The 17341-nt window shown below is 43.0% G+C and overlaps 1 protein-coding gene across 2 annotated transcripts in view; it reads right to left on the bottom strand.

The window, feature by feature from the left end:
• LOC147748313 (coagulation factor XI-like) overlaps window positions 1-17341 on the bottom strand; it is a 372640-nt gene that overhangs the window by 27449 nt on the left and 327850 nt on the right. For both annotated transcript variants that reach the window (XM_086936406.1, XM_086936407.1), the window contains exon 9: window positions 220-379. In XM_086936406.1, the coding sequence (XP_086792532.1) occupies window positions 220-379 (160 nt within the window). The remainder of the gene's footprint in view (window positions 1-219; window positions 380-17341) is intronic.

The raw sequence follows: 17341 nt of genomic DNA, 5'->3' as shown, positions 1-17341 counted from the left end.
TTCACCTGTGCCCCGTGAGTTTCTGTCTGCTTTTCTCGAATGTAATTCATCTCAATAATGTGCTTGATTTGCTACTGATGTATTTTTGTTCTGAAAAAATCAATACATTTGATTATCAAAAAAAAAGTTAATATATGTTATTTCAGTCCTGCTCTTGTTGCAACAACACAGGTAGGATGAGACATTTACTCAAACTTGATTTGAAGAAATACAATTTACCGTTGGGCTTCGTTAGAGTTGTTGTCTTCCACGTAGGTGAAAAACTGACAAAAAGGATCCTCTTTGCACAACTCCTGACATTGTTGGTATGAGTCGGCCTTGAGCACCCTCCGGTCCTTTCCTGGAAAGTCCAAACGTCTAAAAAGGTGGTCACTGCATCCTGCAAGAGAAGAGATTACAACTGAGGGAAGCATTATACACACATACACTCCTAGAGAAGCATACAAATAACGTTTGATGTATTCTTGTTTGCTGTGCTGTATGCTTCTCATGGCTGCTTCACTTGGCATGTTGACAAACAGTATGGGAAAATGGCTTTAAAATGTTTCCACTCTCACCAGGATCTATGTGCAAATTAGTAACTAGAGAGACAGGGTGAGAAGCCCTGCTAATCAATAATTGTGTATACCTTCAACCCAATTCAGAATTTGTGATTTTTGCATGCTGACCTTGAAGCCAGAAAAGAATCCAAAAGTCAGAAGCTCTGTAACCAGGGCAGGGAGAGAGGCCAGTGGATCACGTCATCAGCATAAAGACTGATGAGATGATGTTCTTCTCCAAACTGGAAACTGGTAATATCCGGATGTGTTTGTATGTGCTTGGTGAGGGGCTCCATATACAGGGCAAAGGGGAAGGGGGTGGAGAGGGCAGCCCTAACGCATTATGCAGCGGACAGGGAAAGGTGAGGACGAGACCCCGTTAACATGAACTGCTGCCCTAGGACAGCTAAAGATGCTTTAATCCATCCAAGGAAATGATCGCCGAAACCAAAAATCTCCAGAGTCCTGAAGAGATAGGGCCAATGCACTCTTGAATGCTTTCTCTACATCAATTAAGAGGAGAAGGGTCCCCCTTTGAATCCTGGACACCTTGTAAAATAGGTGGTAAATGCGTCTAGGGTTGTCCCCGCATTGACGTGTTAGTTTGAAGCCAGCCTGATCTGGTCAGATCAGTTCTTTCATAAAGGGATTGAGTCTGTGTGCTAATATGCTAGTAAATAGCTTGGCATCAATGTTTAGAAGAGAAATTGCTCTATAGGATCCACAGAGACCTGGGTCTTTGCCCAGTTTGGGAATTACAGAGATGGAAGCCTCAAGCATGGAGTCTGTAAGGGAACCTGTGTAGGTGAAGGAATTAAAAAGACATGTGAGGATTGGAGCCAGTTGAAGACAAAATGTTTTGCAAATTTTAGAAGGGAAGTCATCAGGCTCCAGAACTTTAAAAAACTTAAGACGAGGTATGGAAGAGACTACCTCATCAAAGGGTATAGGCTTATCAAGTAAGTCGACTGCCTGGGACAGAAGTGGGGTGTGGGACAGGTTGTAAGACAGCCTGAGGGATCTGCAGGAGTCCCAGCTGAATCTGTATAAGAGTCTTCTAGAAATATTTAAAAGCATCCACGATCTGTGGGTCTCACATAGCTCTGTGTACGGGGTGGGGCAGATCATCTGGATAGTGCAGAAATGGACCTTGGTCCATAGGCAATGTGCTAGTAGCTGCCCGCAATGGTTGCTACCAAGTTAGAACTTATGTTTGTGACAAACCAAGGCAAATTCTGCTCTATCTAGATCTAAGCGATTAAGGAGCAAGCACATTTGTTCCAGTACTCTCCAGACCCATTGGATTCCAGTACATTTGTTTATTGTCTCTAGCTCAAGGACTTTCAGCTGAAGGACTTGTTGTTTCTCTTTCCGGGTGCGATTTTCGGAAGTGGAGATAGCAATAAATTCCCCTCTAACTACTAATCTCAAGGCTTCCCAGAGTGTAGGTGGGTAACCTGATCGGTATAATTGGTCTGAATGTAATCGATAATCGTCTTGCATACGGCTGTGACCGTAGTGGGAGACTGGAGTAAAGAGTCCCAAAGGCACCAGCGTGAGGTGTTTTTCTGGCTGACATCAATGTGTATAGTAAGAGTTAGGGGTGATTGGTTAGAGAGCGACCGGGAGCTATGGATGTGTCTCTGAGAAGCGTCTGGAGGGCTGGGGTCACAAGAAAATAATCAATACAAGAATATGTTTTGTGTGCTGCTGAATAATGAGTGTAATCCCTTGTGTGAGGATCTTTCGAGTACCAGATATTGCTTAGGCCACAGTATGCCAGCCAACGGAGACGTCACAAAGAAAGGGTCCCTTTCTGGTCAGAGCGTTGACCAGAACTGTCAAGGACATTATCCATGACCAGATTTAAGTTGCCTTCAACCAGAATAGCAGCATCTGGGGTTTGAAGAAAGGGAAAGAGGGCGCTGGTGATGAAGGCTTCCTGGTGGTCATTTGGAGCGACTATATTAAAGGTCCCCACTCTACGTTGATATGCCAGAAAGCTTGACCTCAGTCACTTAATAGATTATGTCCCTTTTAAATTGTGTAGAAAACAGAATAGCTACCCCTCCTAGTTTTGATGAGTTGGAAGACCACAGCTAGCATGGAAACCAACGATTTTGTACGTGGTGTACATCTTTAATCAACAACTGTGTTTCTTGAAGTTGTCATGTATCTCTGCCCGAGTGTTCTAGAAAGGAGATCATCGCTTTCCATTTAGTAGGGTTGTTAAGACCTCTGACATTAAGGCTCGTGACTATAATTTCCAGGACTGGAAGTGCAAAGGGCAGGCAGCTTGCTGGGGTGAGAAAATGGGCAGGCATAGTGGTCGCCCAGGGAGAAAAGTGGATATTGTGCCCAAACCCAAAGTGAGTTAAACCACCCATGAGAGATAATACAAAGAAAGAGAAAATGACAGCGGACTGAAACTTCTGCACCTCATGCTAGTTTCAAATATATCTCAAGTCCTGCGCAACAAGCCCGGGTATCATCCGTCAGGTGTCGTCTATGTGATCCAGATCCTATACAAAGCAAGGGGTGGGTGTGCACCAGGTAATGAAGTCCAGAGAATGATATAGAATTTCCAAAGAAAGTCATTATTTTCAACTGTCAATTTTCTGACGATATAGCCACATTAAACTCAGCCAATGCGTTTCGTTCTCTCATGGAGAACTTCTTCAGGGCTCAAAAGAGCGAGTACCCTCATGAAACTTGAGCCTGGCTACACGTACACGGTCCGGCCTGATGTCTAAATAAAGGCAAGTGTCCTTAAGCAAGGAGAAATATGTAGGATCGCGTTCCAAAACTAAGCAACAGAGCGCAGTTAGCATGTAAGTGAACCCGGAACCGGACTTTTACTGTAGAACTGCAATGAAACGAAGATTAGATCATACGATGCAGTCGATGCTCCAGGCAGTAACACTGGACACACAAATGGGGAAGGAATGTGTGGTGATGCTATTGCTGTCATCCCATCACCCTGTGATGTCACCCTTTGGATTCCCTTGTACCGAAGATTCCTCCCCAGTGTTCCCTGCTTGGCAGTTGCTGCTGCTGTGTCTTCCCCTTAAGCTGGACGGCTCTCTTCTCCTGAATAAATCCTGATCACACAAATATAAAAAAGTTTTTGAAGATCGTCTCGGTAAGATCACCAATTTTCAACATTTCATCAAAGTCAAAGATGGCATTACTCCAGTCAAACACAAACTTAGAAATGTCCCACTCAGTATCAGAGAGGACTTGTCCAAACATTTAAAATCCCTGTGCGAACAAGAAATTATTGAAAAGGTTGAATCGACATTATGGCTTTCTCCTATTGTTCTTGCTAGGAAAAGGTCCGGTGACCTTAGGATGTGTGTGGATTTACGCAGTCTCAATCAGGCTATCTGGGTTGATGGCTTTCCCCTTCCTCGTATTGAGGATTTAATAGCAAAAGTAGGTTCATCCACTTGGTTTTCAAAATTTGACTTAAAGGCGGCCTACCACCAGATTGAGTTGCATCCTCTCTCACGACACCTCACTGCATTTGTCACACCTGATGGCGTATTCCAATTTCGTCGCCTTCCCTTCGGGTTGGCTTCTGCTGCCGCTGTTTTCCAGCGCATCATGTCAGAAATGTTTGAGGAACTCTCCAATGTAGTCGTCTTTCAAGATGATATTCTTATTTTCACTCAATCTGAGAGCGAACATGACAAAGTCATTGACCAGGTCTTTCACATTCTGGAACATAGAGGTGTGACCTTACAAAAGAGTAAGTGTGTTTTTAAAACCAGAGAAGTGGAATACCTTGGTCATATCATTTCTGAAAGTGGCATCAGGCCAAGATCTGGTCTTGTGAAAAGCATCATTGAAGCTCCCGCCCCTTCCAACAAGGAACAGCTTTTATCCTTTCTTGGTCTTTGTGAGTTTTACTCAAAATTCATGAGAGGCTATGCCAAGACCACCAAATGTTTTAGGCTCTTACTAAAAAAAGGTGCCACCTTCAGCTGGTCTGATGAGTGCGAGAGAGGTTTTCAGCTTATCAAAAGGCACATTACTAACGCTCCTGCTCTTCAACCTTTCAATGGCAACAGAGAAACCGTTGTCACTGTTGATGCTTGCGAATATGGCTTAGGAGCTGTTCTTTCTCAAGTGGCCTATGGTAAAGAATTTACCGTCGGATTTGCCTCCAGGACTCTCCGCCCTGTCGAAAGGAAATATTCAGTTATAGAGAAGGAACTGCTTGCTTGTGCTTGGAGTGTTGAGAAATTCAAGTCTTACCTATGGGGTAGACCGTTCATTCTTCAAACCGACCATCGTCCCCTTGTTGATATTTTGTCAGGCAGAAACGTCAATCGCACTACTGCACAATTGGCTAGACTTTCCACTAAACTATTGGAATTCAATTTCAAGGCTATTTATATCCCTGGTGGTAAAAACAGACGGGCAGACTGCTTGTCCAGGTTACCCTTACAAGAACCTGATGAGAATGACAAAACTGACATTGAGGAATGTTTTGTGGCCAATATCTCTCAAACCTCCGTTTCTTTCGCTGAATGTGACTGGATCAAGGCTGTTGAGAATGATGCCATCCTCAAAGATGTCATTTCTTTCATACAAAAAGGTTGGCCCAAAGAAAAATCCCTTTCTCCTGAGCTTCAGATTTATTGGAAAATTAACTCTGAACTTTCTTTGGAAAATGGCAAAATTGTTAGGGGTGATAAATTCATTCCCCCTTCTGTTTACAGAGAGAAAATTATTACTGATGCACATTCTGGACATCTAGGTGCCACCATCACTAAGAGAAACGTCAGATCGAATTTTTGGTGGCCAAAAATGGACAACCAGATTGTTGAAGCCATCAAACTCTGTTCACGCTGCAACACCAGTGACAAGGTTCTTATCTTAGAAGGTGTTTCTAATTCTGTTGTTCCCCCTCCCGCTAGGGCCTGGCAAAAAATTGGTCTGGACTTTTTAGGTCCGTTCCATGTCCTTCCCAATACCTCCAAATACTTCCTGGTCCTTGTTGATCATCTTTCCAGGTGGGTCGAAGATGAACCCATCAATGTTCCCAACTCCAAGAGTGTTATTGATTGTTTAAGCAGAATCTTCCTCAGGGAGGGGTGTCCAGAAGAAATTCTCACTGACAACGGGGTACAATTCATTTCTAAAGAAATGGGTGTCTTCCTTAACAATTGCTGTATTAGACATACCAGAACTCCGTTGTACCATCCCCAAAGCAATGGCAAAACCGAGAGATTTAACAGAGTTATTGTTGAATGTGTGCAAGCTGCTTTCAGGTCAAATAACTGTATCTTCCAAGCTGTAAAAGATCTTATATGGTCTTATCGGATTTCTCCCCATGTTGCCACAGGTTTTTCTCCTTTCGAACTGATGAGAGGAAGAAAAGCTTGCTCCCAAGCTTTCCCCTTTTGGATGGTCAAGAGCCTCCACCGGGGCTGTGATTTGGAAGCAGTGTGGGAATGTGCCAACAAAAAATCTTCTAGTTCCCTGCCTTGCTCTGCCGAGTCTAAAAAAAAGTCTTCTCATAACATTCATGCTGGTGATTGGGTTAGAATCAAGAATCCTGTCATAGTTAAGAAAGGTTTTTCGAAGTTTCTTGAATCCCAACAGGTTGTTGATGTTCGCAAGAATGCTGTCAAACTGTCTAATGGCAATTGGTGGAGCACTTCTCGGGTTGCTAAAGATCCCTCCCGAGCAACTGCTCCCTCATCGAATGTCAATGTTGGTAATGGCTTAAAAGAAGATTCTAATGTCAGTATTGATAATGGTTTAAGGAAAAGTTCGAGGGCAATTGTGAGGTCCAACAAATACCGTGATTATATCTGATTTGCTTTTTCTTATTGTTTTACTATGTTCCTTAAATTGTTTTTTTTTAAAAAAGGGGGGAGGTGTGTGGTGATGCTATTGCTGTCATCCCATCACCCTGTGATGTCACCCTTTGGATTCCCTTGTACCGAAGATTCCTCCCCAGTGTTCCCTGCTTGGCAGTTGCTGCTGCTGTGTCTTCCCCTCAAGCTGGACGGCTCGCTTCTCCTGAATAAATCCTGATCTACAACCTCCTGCCTCCACCTCATCTTTACAGAATGGCTTCGAAAAGATTTTAAAAAAACGTTCGAGGGTCAAGAGATGAAGGAATGTTAACCCCGAAAACAATAAAAAACAAATAACATTGTACTCAAAATAACCATTTGGAAATGTCCATTAACAATGGCATTCCGCAAACTGAGGTAGGCCAGCAGCAAAGAAACCGGGGTTGGATTCCTAGGTAACAAGAGCCTCTCCGCCAAGCGAGGCTGCCTTCAATGCATTAGAAATGCCGGGTGAGATTCACAACAAACAGAGAAGACTCAATGGAGGACAACATCATGTAGGTCTGCCTCCTGTGCCAGAGGCAAACTTATCCAAGACAACTCAATATTCCTGCACCAGCTCTTCAGGGCCAGGGTGTGGGAGCTACTTGGACTTCTTTATTGTCTACCATGGTGATGGATGCGTGGGAGAGCCACAGGGGAATTCTGCAGTGGGAGAGGGGGCGGGGATTGCTCTCATCTCGGAGTCCCAGTAGCCGTCAGGCTTCTTTCAGTGACTGCCCCTTCCTGCAAACGACTAGGCCGAAGTGGTTTCCCCACCTGCAGGTTACTTCTCTGGAACATAGGTAATCAGTTACTGGCTTAAATTCCTTTGGACGTTGAAGGGTAATGAGGGAAACGTCTTGGGAGAGGTCTATGATGTGAGCTTTGAAGTGGATCGACTGTTTAATTCTGGTGGCTTTCAGAATGTCCTCCTTTATCTGGAAAAAGTGAAGACAAGCTAGTATGTCAGATGAGACTGTGCCCCAGGTGGACTCTGTTGGGACGCAATTCTGTATTGACATCCCAGTCGAGGATGGAGCGGAAAAGGGATTGGGCGTATTCTCATATGCCGGATCCCTCCGCTGCTGGAGGGATGCTAAAGTTTATTCATAAATGACCAACAACATAGGTGAGAGGTAGTTAGAGTGCCACCTATAAAAATGAACATGAAGTCCATCATTTCCCATAGTTTTCCACCTCTGCATTTACAAGGAAGCTTGCCAATGCTTCACAAGTAGGGTGATTATCCAGTTCAATGTGTGGGTCATCTCCAAGCCTCCATGTTAGGACCGGAGCCCATCTTTAACCTAGCCAAGTTTAAAGAAAGACCTGGTGTGAATGGTCAGGACGTATTATGCCTATGAACTGTGTTGCAGTTTGACAATGTGTGACTCACAAATATATAATTTATTGGACTGTATGAAGAACCAAGAGGGGGTGGGTATATTGAAAAGGTCAAGTCCCATGTGTGCTTCCACATATCTACTAGACCAAAGTCCCACACCAATCCAGGAAATGCAAGGTAACTCAGTGCATTGAATCCGAAAGACATGAAGAATGTCACTGGGCTCCTGATAATACACAACTCAAAATGTCCAGCTCACATCACAGGGGTGCCTAACGAAGGAACCACAACTTCAATCAACTTTGGAAACAAGATCTCATCCATGACTGGAGTTATTTACATATTGATCAAACACACATCCTGTCTGTCAGTTCTGGGTGTGAAATATCATCCCTCCAGGCCTGTCAACTCTGCAGTAATAATACCCATCTTGATGGCAACTCCCCTGGAAAAGGTAGAATAGGAGGCCAATATATAAGCCCACTCCATCTACCAACTAATTCAGTATGTTACAATGTGTTCAAATGGTTCTCCTGCTGAAAAGCTATTCCTGCGACATAATGTAAACTGATTGGGTTCTCCCGCAGAATGTGATGAGGGACCGCAGAGTCTCCCATGCCGCTCAGGGATTCTTTGGCTGATTGGGGATCCCTGGCAGGTTGCCCCCACCACAGCAATGCAGGGTCTCTGGATGTCTGTGTTATACTCCTGCTATCCCAAGTCCTTCCCTTCCAAAATGTAACACTATATGTTTTGTAGTGTAATTATTTCGCTCAGATATTCCATTTCATCAATTGATTTTTTAAGGCATGGGCAAAATGTGTTCTGGCCAAGGGGCCCTGCTCTTCAGGCCCACCCCCCTACAAAGTCTTCTTGACTGAATGCCCGAGCCATCTGTCTTGTGAGAGTCCTGGCCTGATATCCTGGAATGCCGCTTAACATAGATTGCTATTAATACAATTTATTTTAATTACATTTTTGATGTGGAGACTGGGTGATGCTGGGGACCGTAACAAACATTTTGCAGAGAAATGTTGTACTTATGTTTTTAGCCCCATGCAACATCTATAAAAACAGAGTTAATTTAGAACCAGAGAGTGTTTCACATATGAATAAAAGGAGGAAAGTGTTTGATATAGTTTAATCACAATATTGAAAACTCTTATCTTACTTTTTGGCCTTCTAGTTCATGTATTCTGTCTACTTATATGTCAAGTCAAGTCAATTTTATTGTATAAAATTATTAAAAATTATTACAAAGTACATTTTGATCATCATAGAACATAAAACACATGTGTAATGTTAACTATTAAAGACTGTTAGCCGTATGAAAAATAAATATCATGTATTTCAATTTGGTGCTATGATTCCCAGTTCAGCTTGCTGTAAGAGGGATTGGGCTTTCATCATGTATTTAACCCCCCTGCAGGCTAACATAGGAGATGATCCATCTAGCCATCGTATTACAGCTTGTCTACATGTCCGAATGTTCAATTTATTAAAAATGTTCTTTAAAAGCCGTCTCCTCAAATCCTTAAGCACCGGGCAAACACATAGTAAATGAGTCAATGTTTCATTCTGATATCCACATAGACGACAATGAGGGTCAGTGTGACAATTTTTCCAGGAAGGTAACAAATCCTTTGAAAACTGTAAGCCTAGTCGATGTTTTATATATCTTTGTTTTAGGGAACCATTAAAGTGGCTTTCCAGATAGGTCTGTGGCTTTATCCCGGAATATGAATTTATCACAGTCCACCCGTGTCGTCGTTTTGCGATACTTTTTTTATCTTCCAGATAGGATTCCCATTTGACCGCGTTGTTTGCTATTTTGTCAAAAGTATGTCTATCTGGCCTCGTGTCCCAAATTTCTTGAATTCCTATACAGTTCAGGGATTGGGACAAGAAACCTCCCCAACTGTTCGGCACGTGCAATTTCTGCTGGGTATCAATTTCTTTCCAGCACAGGTTGTCCATTGAGCCGTCCTCTGACAATCGTATTTTATGACAGAGTTTCACAAAGGTTCCCATACTGCGAAACTTCTGATTCAGAAGGCCGAATTCTAGACGAACCTGCGCCGGCGCTGACGATTTTGGGAGGTTTAGGACTGCCTTGTATACCTTTGTTTGTAAGCTGTTTAACAGCCCTGCTTCTTTGCCACACCAGGTGGCTAATGCGTATGACAAGGTGGGTAGGGTTTGTGCTTTTATCACTTTCAACAGGTGTGTATAATTTGGACAACTGAGTTTTTTTTGTAGTTGCCGGTATGCGTAGATCAGGGAATGTGCTTTAGCTTTTAGATCAATTTTGTGTTCTTTGTTCGTTTGTCCTCGTCCCAACTTCAGACCTAGGTACTTGTAAGATGTTTCCTCCTTTATTGGGATACTATTTGCGTACCATTTAAATTTTGGTTTTTTTGGATCCACGATGCGGACCACTTTGGTTTTGTCTTTATTCAGTTCCAGACATTCGTGTTCCAAATAGGTTACCAAGTTGTTGATCGACCTTTGCAGGCCTATTGGCGTTTGGCTCAGAACGACAATGTCATCCGCATACTGCAGGAAGGGGATAGGAATTTTTGACAAATAGGGTGGATGACATTCCCCGACCTCCATGTGACTGACAATGTCTGCCATGTAAAGGTTGAATAAACTGGGGGCCAGTACACAGCCTTGTTTTAAGCCCTGTTGTGTTCTAATTTCGGCCGTTACGCTGCTACCGTCTCCCAATTTTACTCGAGCCCAGGTGTTACTATACAAGCCTATAATAGCCTCCAGAAGCTTCTTCGGGATGCCCCATGATCTTAATTTTTCCCATAGACGGGTTCTATTCACTCTATCAAAGGCTGCTCGCAGGTCTATAAAGCAAGCATACAGTCTTGTCTTCCTTTTTTCGGCTTTTTCCTTCAGGAGAGCCAGGGTTATCAAGTTTGTTACTGTGCCGGTCCTTGGCCGAAAGCCAGTTTGGAACATGGGTATTATATTCGTGTCTTCCATCCAGTCTTGTAGAAGTGATAGTAAGCATGACCCATATAATTTTGCCTCAACATCCATCAGCGAAATCAGCCTATAGTTTCCTGGCTCATTATGGTCACCTTGTTTGAAAATGGGGTGAATTATACTCCCGTTCCAGGATCTTGGCAGTGTATTCTGGTTGTAAATTGAATTAAAGAATGGTGTTAAATATTCTGCCCAGAATTCAGGCGAATGTTTGAAGATAGAGTTTGGAAGCCCGTTGGGACCCGCTGCACCCTCTTTTTTCAGATGGTTTATTATAGCTTTCAGCTGATCTGTTGTTACTAGGGTATCAGGCACGGTGTTTACTAATTTTTCTGATTTACTAACAAGTATGTTTTCAAGTTTCCCTTTGTCCCCAATTCCACAACCCAAAGTTAGCTTCAGACTTACTTCTGGTGAATTATGACCTATTCTTAAGATAGTTTCCGCATGTTCGGAATTTCTAATGCAGGATTTGCAATCTGATTTACAGGGCCAGTTCTGACCATCCATTTTGTCGATAAACATGTTTTTAACATGCTGAGTCCACTTGCTTTCTCCAATGCCTGCCTCCTGTCTTAGGGTATTCCCCTTTGTCAATTTATTAATAATACCCCAAAATGTTCTGGCATTATTGTGTTTCCCGGCAATTAGTAATTTTGTCCACATTTCCTCTTGGTACGATGTTTTTGCGCTACTCAGCATGATATTATATCTTTTCCGCATGACTTTCAGTTTTGACTTATCTGGTTTTATTCCACGTTTTATCAATAGTACCTGTTTTCGAACTTCTCGTGCGATTTTTCTTTTTTCCTCTCTCAAGGTGATGTTATACCAAGGCTTTTTCCCAGTATTGATTCTTCTCGAATTCTGATTTATAATTGGGGGATTTCTTGTTACTGCTTCACATAGATGTTCCCATGTTTTTACCGGGTTTTCTTTTTCTTCCGATGTTAGTCTGAGCAGTTCATTTTTGAATTTATCCATTGTTGGTTTTATATCTTTACCTCCCCATTTCAATTTACGTAGATTGAATTTTTCGGTGTACTGGATGACGGTCTTTTGTTTTTCCGTCTTGCTGACCAACATTTTTATTTTGGTAATTAGAGGAAGATGGTCGCTTTCCACACGTTGCTCCACCGAAAATGAGCTCACCATCGATATCAAGCTGTTGCTCATTATTGTGAAGTCAATTGTTGACTTTCGATTACCGCTTACAAAAGTTATAGGTGTGCCGCTGACCACACTATTTTTCTTGTTCAGGATAAAAAGGCCCAATTTTCCGAGAGCTTGAGTTATTTTGTCATCTTTTGTTAGATTACTATTGAAGTCCCCTGAGATGATCATGGAATGCGACGCATGAGTGCTTTGCAAAGCCCTGATCAAGGTTAGTAGTATTATCAGTTTTTCATTTTTCTCTTTCTTTTCCGGGTGTATATAAACGTTAAGCACTAACAGATTGCAAATATCTGAACCAGAGTCCAACTTCTCCGTGAGTTTTATTGCTTGTATCCAGTTTACCACAGTGTCTAATTCTTCCGATTGCCATCTATATTGTTGGGCGATATACGTTGATAAGCCTCCTCTAGGATGACCAAATTTAGAGAGTTTTTCCGCAAGGACATGAAACTCGATATAACCCGGGATGGAAACTTGGCGCAGGTTCCAGGTTTCTTGTAGCAATATTAAGTCGTGTTGATCCAAGAAATTTGCGGTTTCATGGTCGTGCCCCATACTATTAAAACCATGAACATTCCAGGAACAGAGGCTGATCATGTGTGGGTTTGCAGCCGTGGTTTCCTTTTTGTTACCAACTGTTATCCGTGGATGTAGTGTTGTATCGTCTTTTAGGTGACCGGACATGTTAGGAACATTTGTTGCTCAAAACCGATGCCACCCAAGACCAATCTGTAATCTGTTCCTGAGCGCCTCCTTGCACCGATGCATTTTTGTGTCTCCTTATATCTTGTAATTTTTTTTGTGGAGTTACTGAACAAGCTCCCATTAGGCATGATTTTTGGGTGTTCCCCTCTTCCAGTTTTTTTTTACCAATACTTATGTTTTTTAGAAGTGGAAATGGATATTTTTTCCGTTCGTCCCGCCTCAGTGCTATGCCCCAGGCTTCAAAGGACGTGCTCATTGCAAGTATTCTGTCAACTATGTCCTTAGATGACCAGGTGGTTAAGGACTCTTCTACCTCTGAATTATTTTTTGTGTGCATAAATTCTACGGACAGAAGATCTTGGGATGCTATATTGTCCAGTTCTGGAATTTCTCTTAGTAGCCGCATTATATTACCTCTATTCAGAAAGTCTTGGCGCCCTGTTGTCTGGTATTCAGGTATGAATGCCAGTTTATTGTTAGTTTCTGCTTGTGTTTCTGAGCTCAATTTTGCATTTTTTTCTTCTTCTGATTTTGTATTTTGTGTTGTTTCTCCTTTTACCTTTATTCTTCTCCCTTGACTCAGAGTTTTTATTGTTATTTCTTCATATGAATTGTCTGTTCTTTTAGGGTGGGTAATGGGTTCATTAATCCTGTCCGTGTTTTTCTCAATCTTCGTATTTTGAAGTATTTGGGTACACGTTATTTGTTTATTTGCTCGATGGATACTGCAGGTTCGTCCATCTTCGTTTGAATTAATTTTTATTGGTGTTCTTCTGTTTTCCTTTTCATCTGCTCTTTTTGTGGATTGCCTTTGGTTATTTTTATCTATTATATTTTGTTTAGTGTCGACGTTAGTTGGGTCATTTTGGGACCTTATGTCATGGTTTGCTGGTTTGGCCTGGGGTATTTGTATTTCGTCTATCTGGTGAATTGTTACAATCTGATTTATACAGGCCTCTTGGTTTAAGACCCTTTCGTCAATCTCGTCTTGAGTCTTATCTTTATCCTGTGTTCGTGGGATTTTTTTTTGTTTCTTTTTCTGGCTTTTCAATTGTTTAATCCCTTGTTTGTGATTTGGGTTTATGGAGGTTGAGAGGATTGATGATTCTGTAATCCGGCTATTCCCATTCGCTGCACTTGACTGGGCTAATTGGTCTGGGGACATGCCTATATGATTTGAAACAGATACTTCAGAAGCTGGTTTTTCTTTCTTAGTGTTGGTATGGTGAAAGATGGGATACGTATGAATGACTGTCGGAGGTTGGAATTTAAGTTGTGCCCTCCCTTTCCTGGCGCGCTTTCTTTGTCTTTTTGTTAACTTGACTTTAGTCTGGGTTGATGCACGTTGAACGTCCTCTGTTTGACCTGCTTCGTTGTCAGATTTTTCTTTACTTAACTTGCTTATCTCTTCCTCTACACAGCTGTTTTGGGTAGTGTCTCTTACTATGTGTTGGCTCCCAATTTCAACGTCAGATTTTATTGCCCCTTTACTGCTCGTAGTTTTGATGTTGTGTTTTATATCCACTGATGATTGAACCGCCCTTAGTATGTCATTTAAAATTACTGGTAAGTTTGACATATTATCCACTAATTTGCCACATACACAGCTTGGCTGGATTGTCTCTTTGTGGAATCCCTTGTCAACCCTCCCTAAAAGCAGGGTTGTCATATGGTCCAGCCTGGTGTTTATACCTGCAATATGACCCGCAATTAGATTTATTAAGTCAATCTGAACGTCCATTTTATCAGACTGGAAGTTCAGTGCTTTAATTGCCTGGTCTAAGGTGTTTAATAATGTTTTACTCCATGGGGTCTTATCTTCTTCTCTGAACGGTGTTTCCTGTACATCTGATTCTTCATCTGCCCTACTCATAGATGATATCATAATAGGAGATTCCTGGTTTAAATTGTTTTTAGACCATCCTTTAGTTTTGTTTTGGCCTTTGTCCCGTTCGTGGGGGTTGACACTTGAATGCAATGGTGTAGATTCCAGCCTTCCATTACCACCTGGTCCGTTATTCTGGTATTCTTGTGATCTATAATTGGCTTGCGGACCTTGGATGATCTTTAGGGATGCTTCTAACTGGGGTTGGGAGTTTTTCTCCATTCCTGTTTGTATGTCCAAGATTATGTCGTCAGGTAAGGAAAAGGAGGTTGGCCATGAGTCATCCAGTGCGGCATTTTGCCCGGCCGCCAAATTATTCCCCATTTTTTCTTCTTTCACCTTGCCCTTGTCCTTGGTCTTTATTTCCTTATCTGATTCATGAGTTTGAGAGTCATTCTTATTTATTTGAGCTATTACCACAATGGACTTGCCAGAGTTACTATTTTGCTTGGCGAAAGACCGAGAGGTTTGTTGTTGGTCTATTGGGTTGTTTGTTGGACTACTCTCACTATGAAAGTCCTGTGAGTCTTTTTTCTTCTCCTTCATGCTATTTGATGGTAACTGCACATTCTCTTTTACACTTGGCACTGGTGTGATTGGGCTGGGTTGGAGGGCTTCTTCCTTTGTTTGCCCGTAAATTGACGCCATGGGGTCCTTTAGATAGAAGAATTTTTGAATCCCAATATTACTTTGTTTTGAACTTGGAGCTGTTAGCTCAGGTGCCGACACTAGTCTCTCTCTTTGTTGTGCCATCCTCTTCCTTTTTCTACTTGACTTTTGTGTGCCCTGGTTCCTGTCTTCATCGTCTTTTTTTGACCTTACACTTATGTTGTGCCGCACTTTTCCAGATCTCATTCTTTCAGGTTTATTTAATAAGGTCCGTCAGAGATCGTCTGATTTGTGTTTTCTTAGACTGTGGCTTCTAGATTTTATTTTTTTCTACTTTTTTTTTTTTCTTTCTTCTTCTTGGCTTCCTTCTGATTTGTGGCTCGTCGTATATTTGTATATTTACCAGGCCTTCCCAAGCCTTCCACAGTACTAGTCAGGCCGAGATCCTGCTGTCTGTGCCCGTTGTACCACCTATGCCGCCTCTACCACCTCTACTCCAATTCCCACTCCACTCCACCTCCACTCCCCCTCCCAAGCCTGTCTGTCCCTCTGAAATGGAATAGCTGCCGTCAGGGAGGATAGCGAGGTGTGGTTTGCGGAGTGTATTGTATGAGGTGGGGTGACTACTGGCTTGGAGGCACTTTGGAAGTCAACTTTACCAGGTATATGGTAGATGGTAGAGCCTGGTGGAGCCCTTGTGTCAGATATTTAACACGCAGTTAGTCTGCTGTTATTCTGTTACTTTGTTGTTAGGCTGCCAATAGTCTGCCACAACTGTTAAGCAGCTCGTCCGGAAGATCTTTCCATTAGTTACATGTTTGTCCGAGAGGGCGATTTAGTAATTCTTTATAAAAATGCTTAAAATGCTAAAGGTAAAGTATTTAAGAAAAATACATAAAATGCTTATTAAACGCGTTTAAAATGCGTTAAAGATGCTGCCAATAATACAGCCAGTGCGAAAACCTCCCACCCGTGAGGGCCTGCTGCAGCTGTAGCTGTAATCAGTAACCTGGACTGTCAAGTCTTTCGTTTTCGTTTTTATTCTGTTTCTCCTGCACTGTTTTTAGCTCTCTGCTGCGCTCTACTGACCACTGGCAGCAACACTCTTCAAGTTCAAAAGATCGAAAGCTCAATATTCGAATTCAATATTCCTTAAAATCAGTGGAACGGCCAGCAGTCCAAGTGCCGAGAATGATATGTGGTGAGAATTGACTCGAACCCCGGTCAGCTTGCCACAGACTGTAGTGGCTGCCCGCCGTCCGTTCAGACACTCCCTCGCCTCCCTTCCTTGTTCATACTGTAGACTCACACTGCAGGTGGGGATTGTGTTCGATTATGGCCAGACACAAGAGGCAGGGGGGAGAGCGTCCAGAAACACTGGTGCAATACGCCTCACCTCGTCTCGCCGCCGTGTCCGTCTGCTGTCCGGTGATGCCCCTGCGGCTTAACGCCGCTTACCGCCAGTAATTCGCCAGTGATTCGCGGAAGCTCACACCAGGGGAGGCCAGGGGAGGCGGTTTTTACCAAGCGATCAACTTGGCACGACCGCTAAAATGGCGATGGCGTCTTGCTCGCAGTCTCGACTGCCACTGCTCCGTTCTGCTCTGCTGCTCTGCTCTGCTTGCACACTAGCGCCCTCTGCTCACCTGTCTCTCGTTTCTTGCTTCTTGCTCTCGCACTCCTGGTCACCTGCAGCTAAGCTGCAGGGCTCAGTCCGAGGATCGATCCGCTCACCAGGGCTCACCAGGGTTCTCCGTGCAGCCTCCAGCAACCTCTGTGGCCTCCGGGGCTCCGAGGCTCTCCCTCGGCACCAACACGGGTCTGATACGACACCAAAGCCGCTTCACGACGTCGGTTCTGCTTCAGGTTTGAAGGTCTGCAGTTTGTAGTTTTGCGGCTTCTCAAACCCCTCACGATTCTCAGGGGCCGCTACCGCGGCAGCCGCTGCTGCTCTCCTGCTTTCCCGCTCTCACTGCGGGCTTCATGCAAAACCAGGACCGCAGGTGCCCACTCATATGCTTTTCGTATACACTTGCCACATACTTAATACTTCACCACATTTAGACAGTAAAGAAGTGACTTAGGATGTCTTCCGTTACAAGAACTTCCTGAACAAAATTAATTTGAGGGATTTTTTTTTCCACAAGGTATATCTTCCAATAATATATTCCTACCAGGAAAGAAAAATACATTCAGTCCTTTTTCCACTTGCAAACATGATGCATAG

Source organism: Lissotriton vulgaris, chromosome 1_1, assembly GCF_964263255.1.
Source record: "Lissotriton vulgaris chromosome 1_1, aLisVul1.2, whole genome shotgun sequence".
Lineage (NCBI taxonomy): Eukaryota > Metazoa > Chordata > Amphibia > Caudata > Salamandridae > Lissotriton > Lissotriton vulgaris.
The sequence above is the reverse complement of the archived record's forward strand: the minus strand, read 5'-3'. Positions and strand labels throughout refer to the sequence as shown.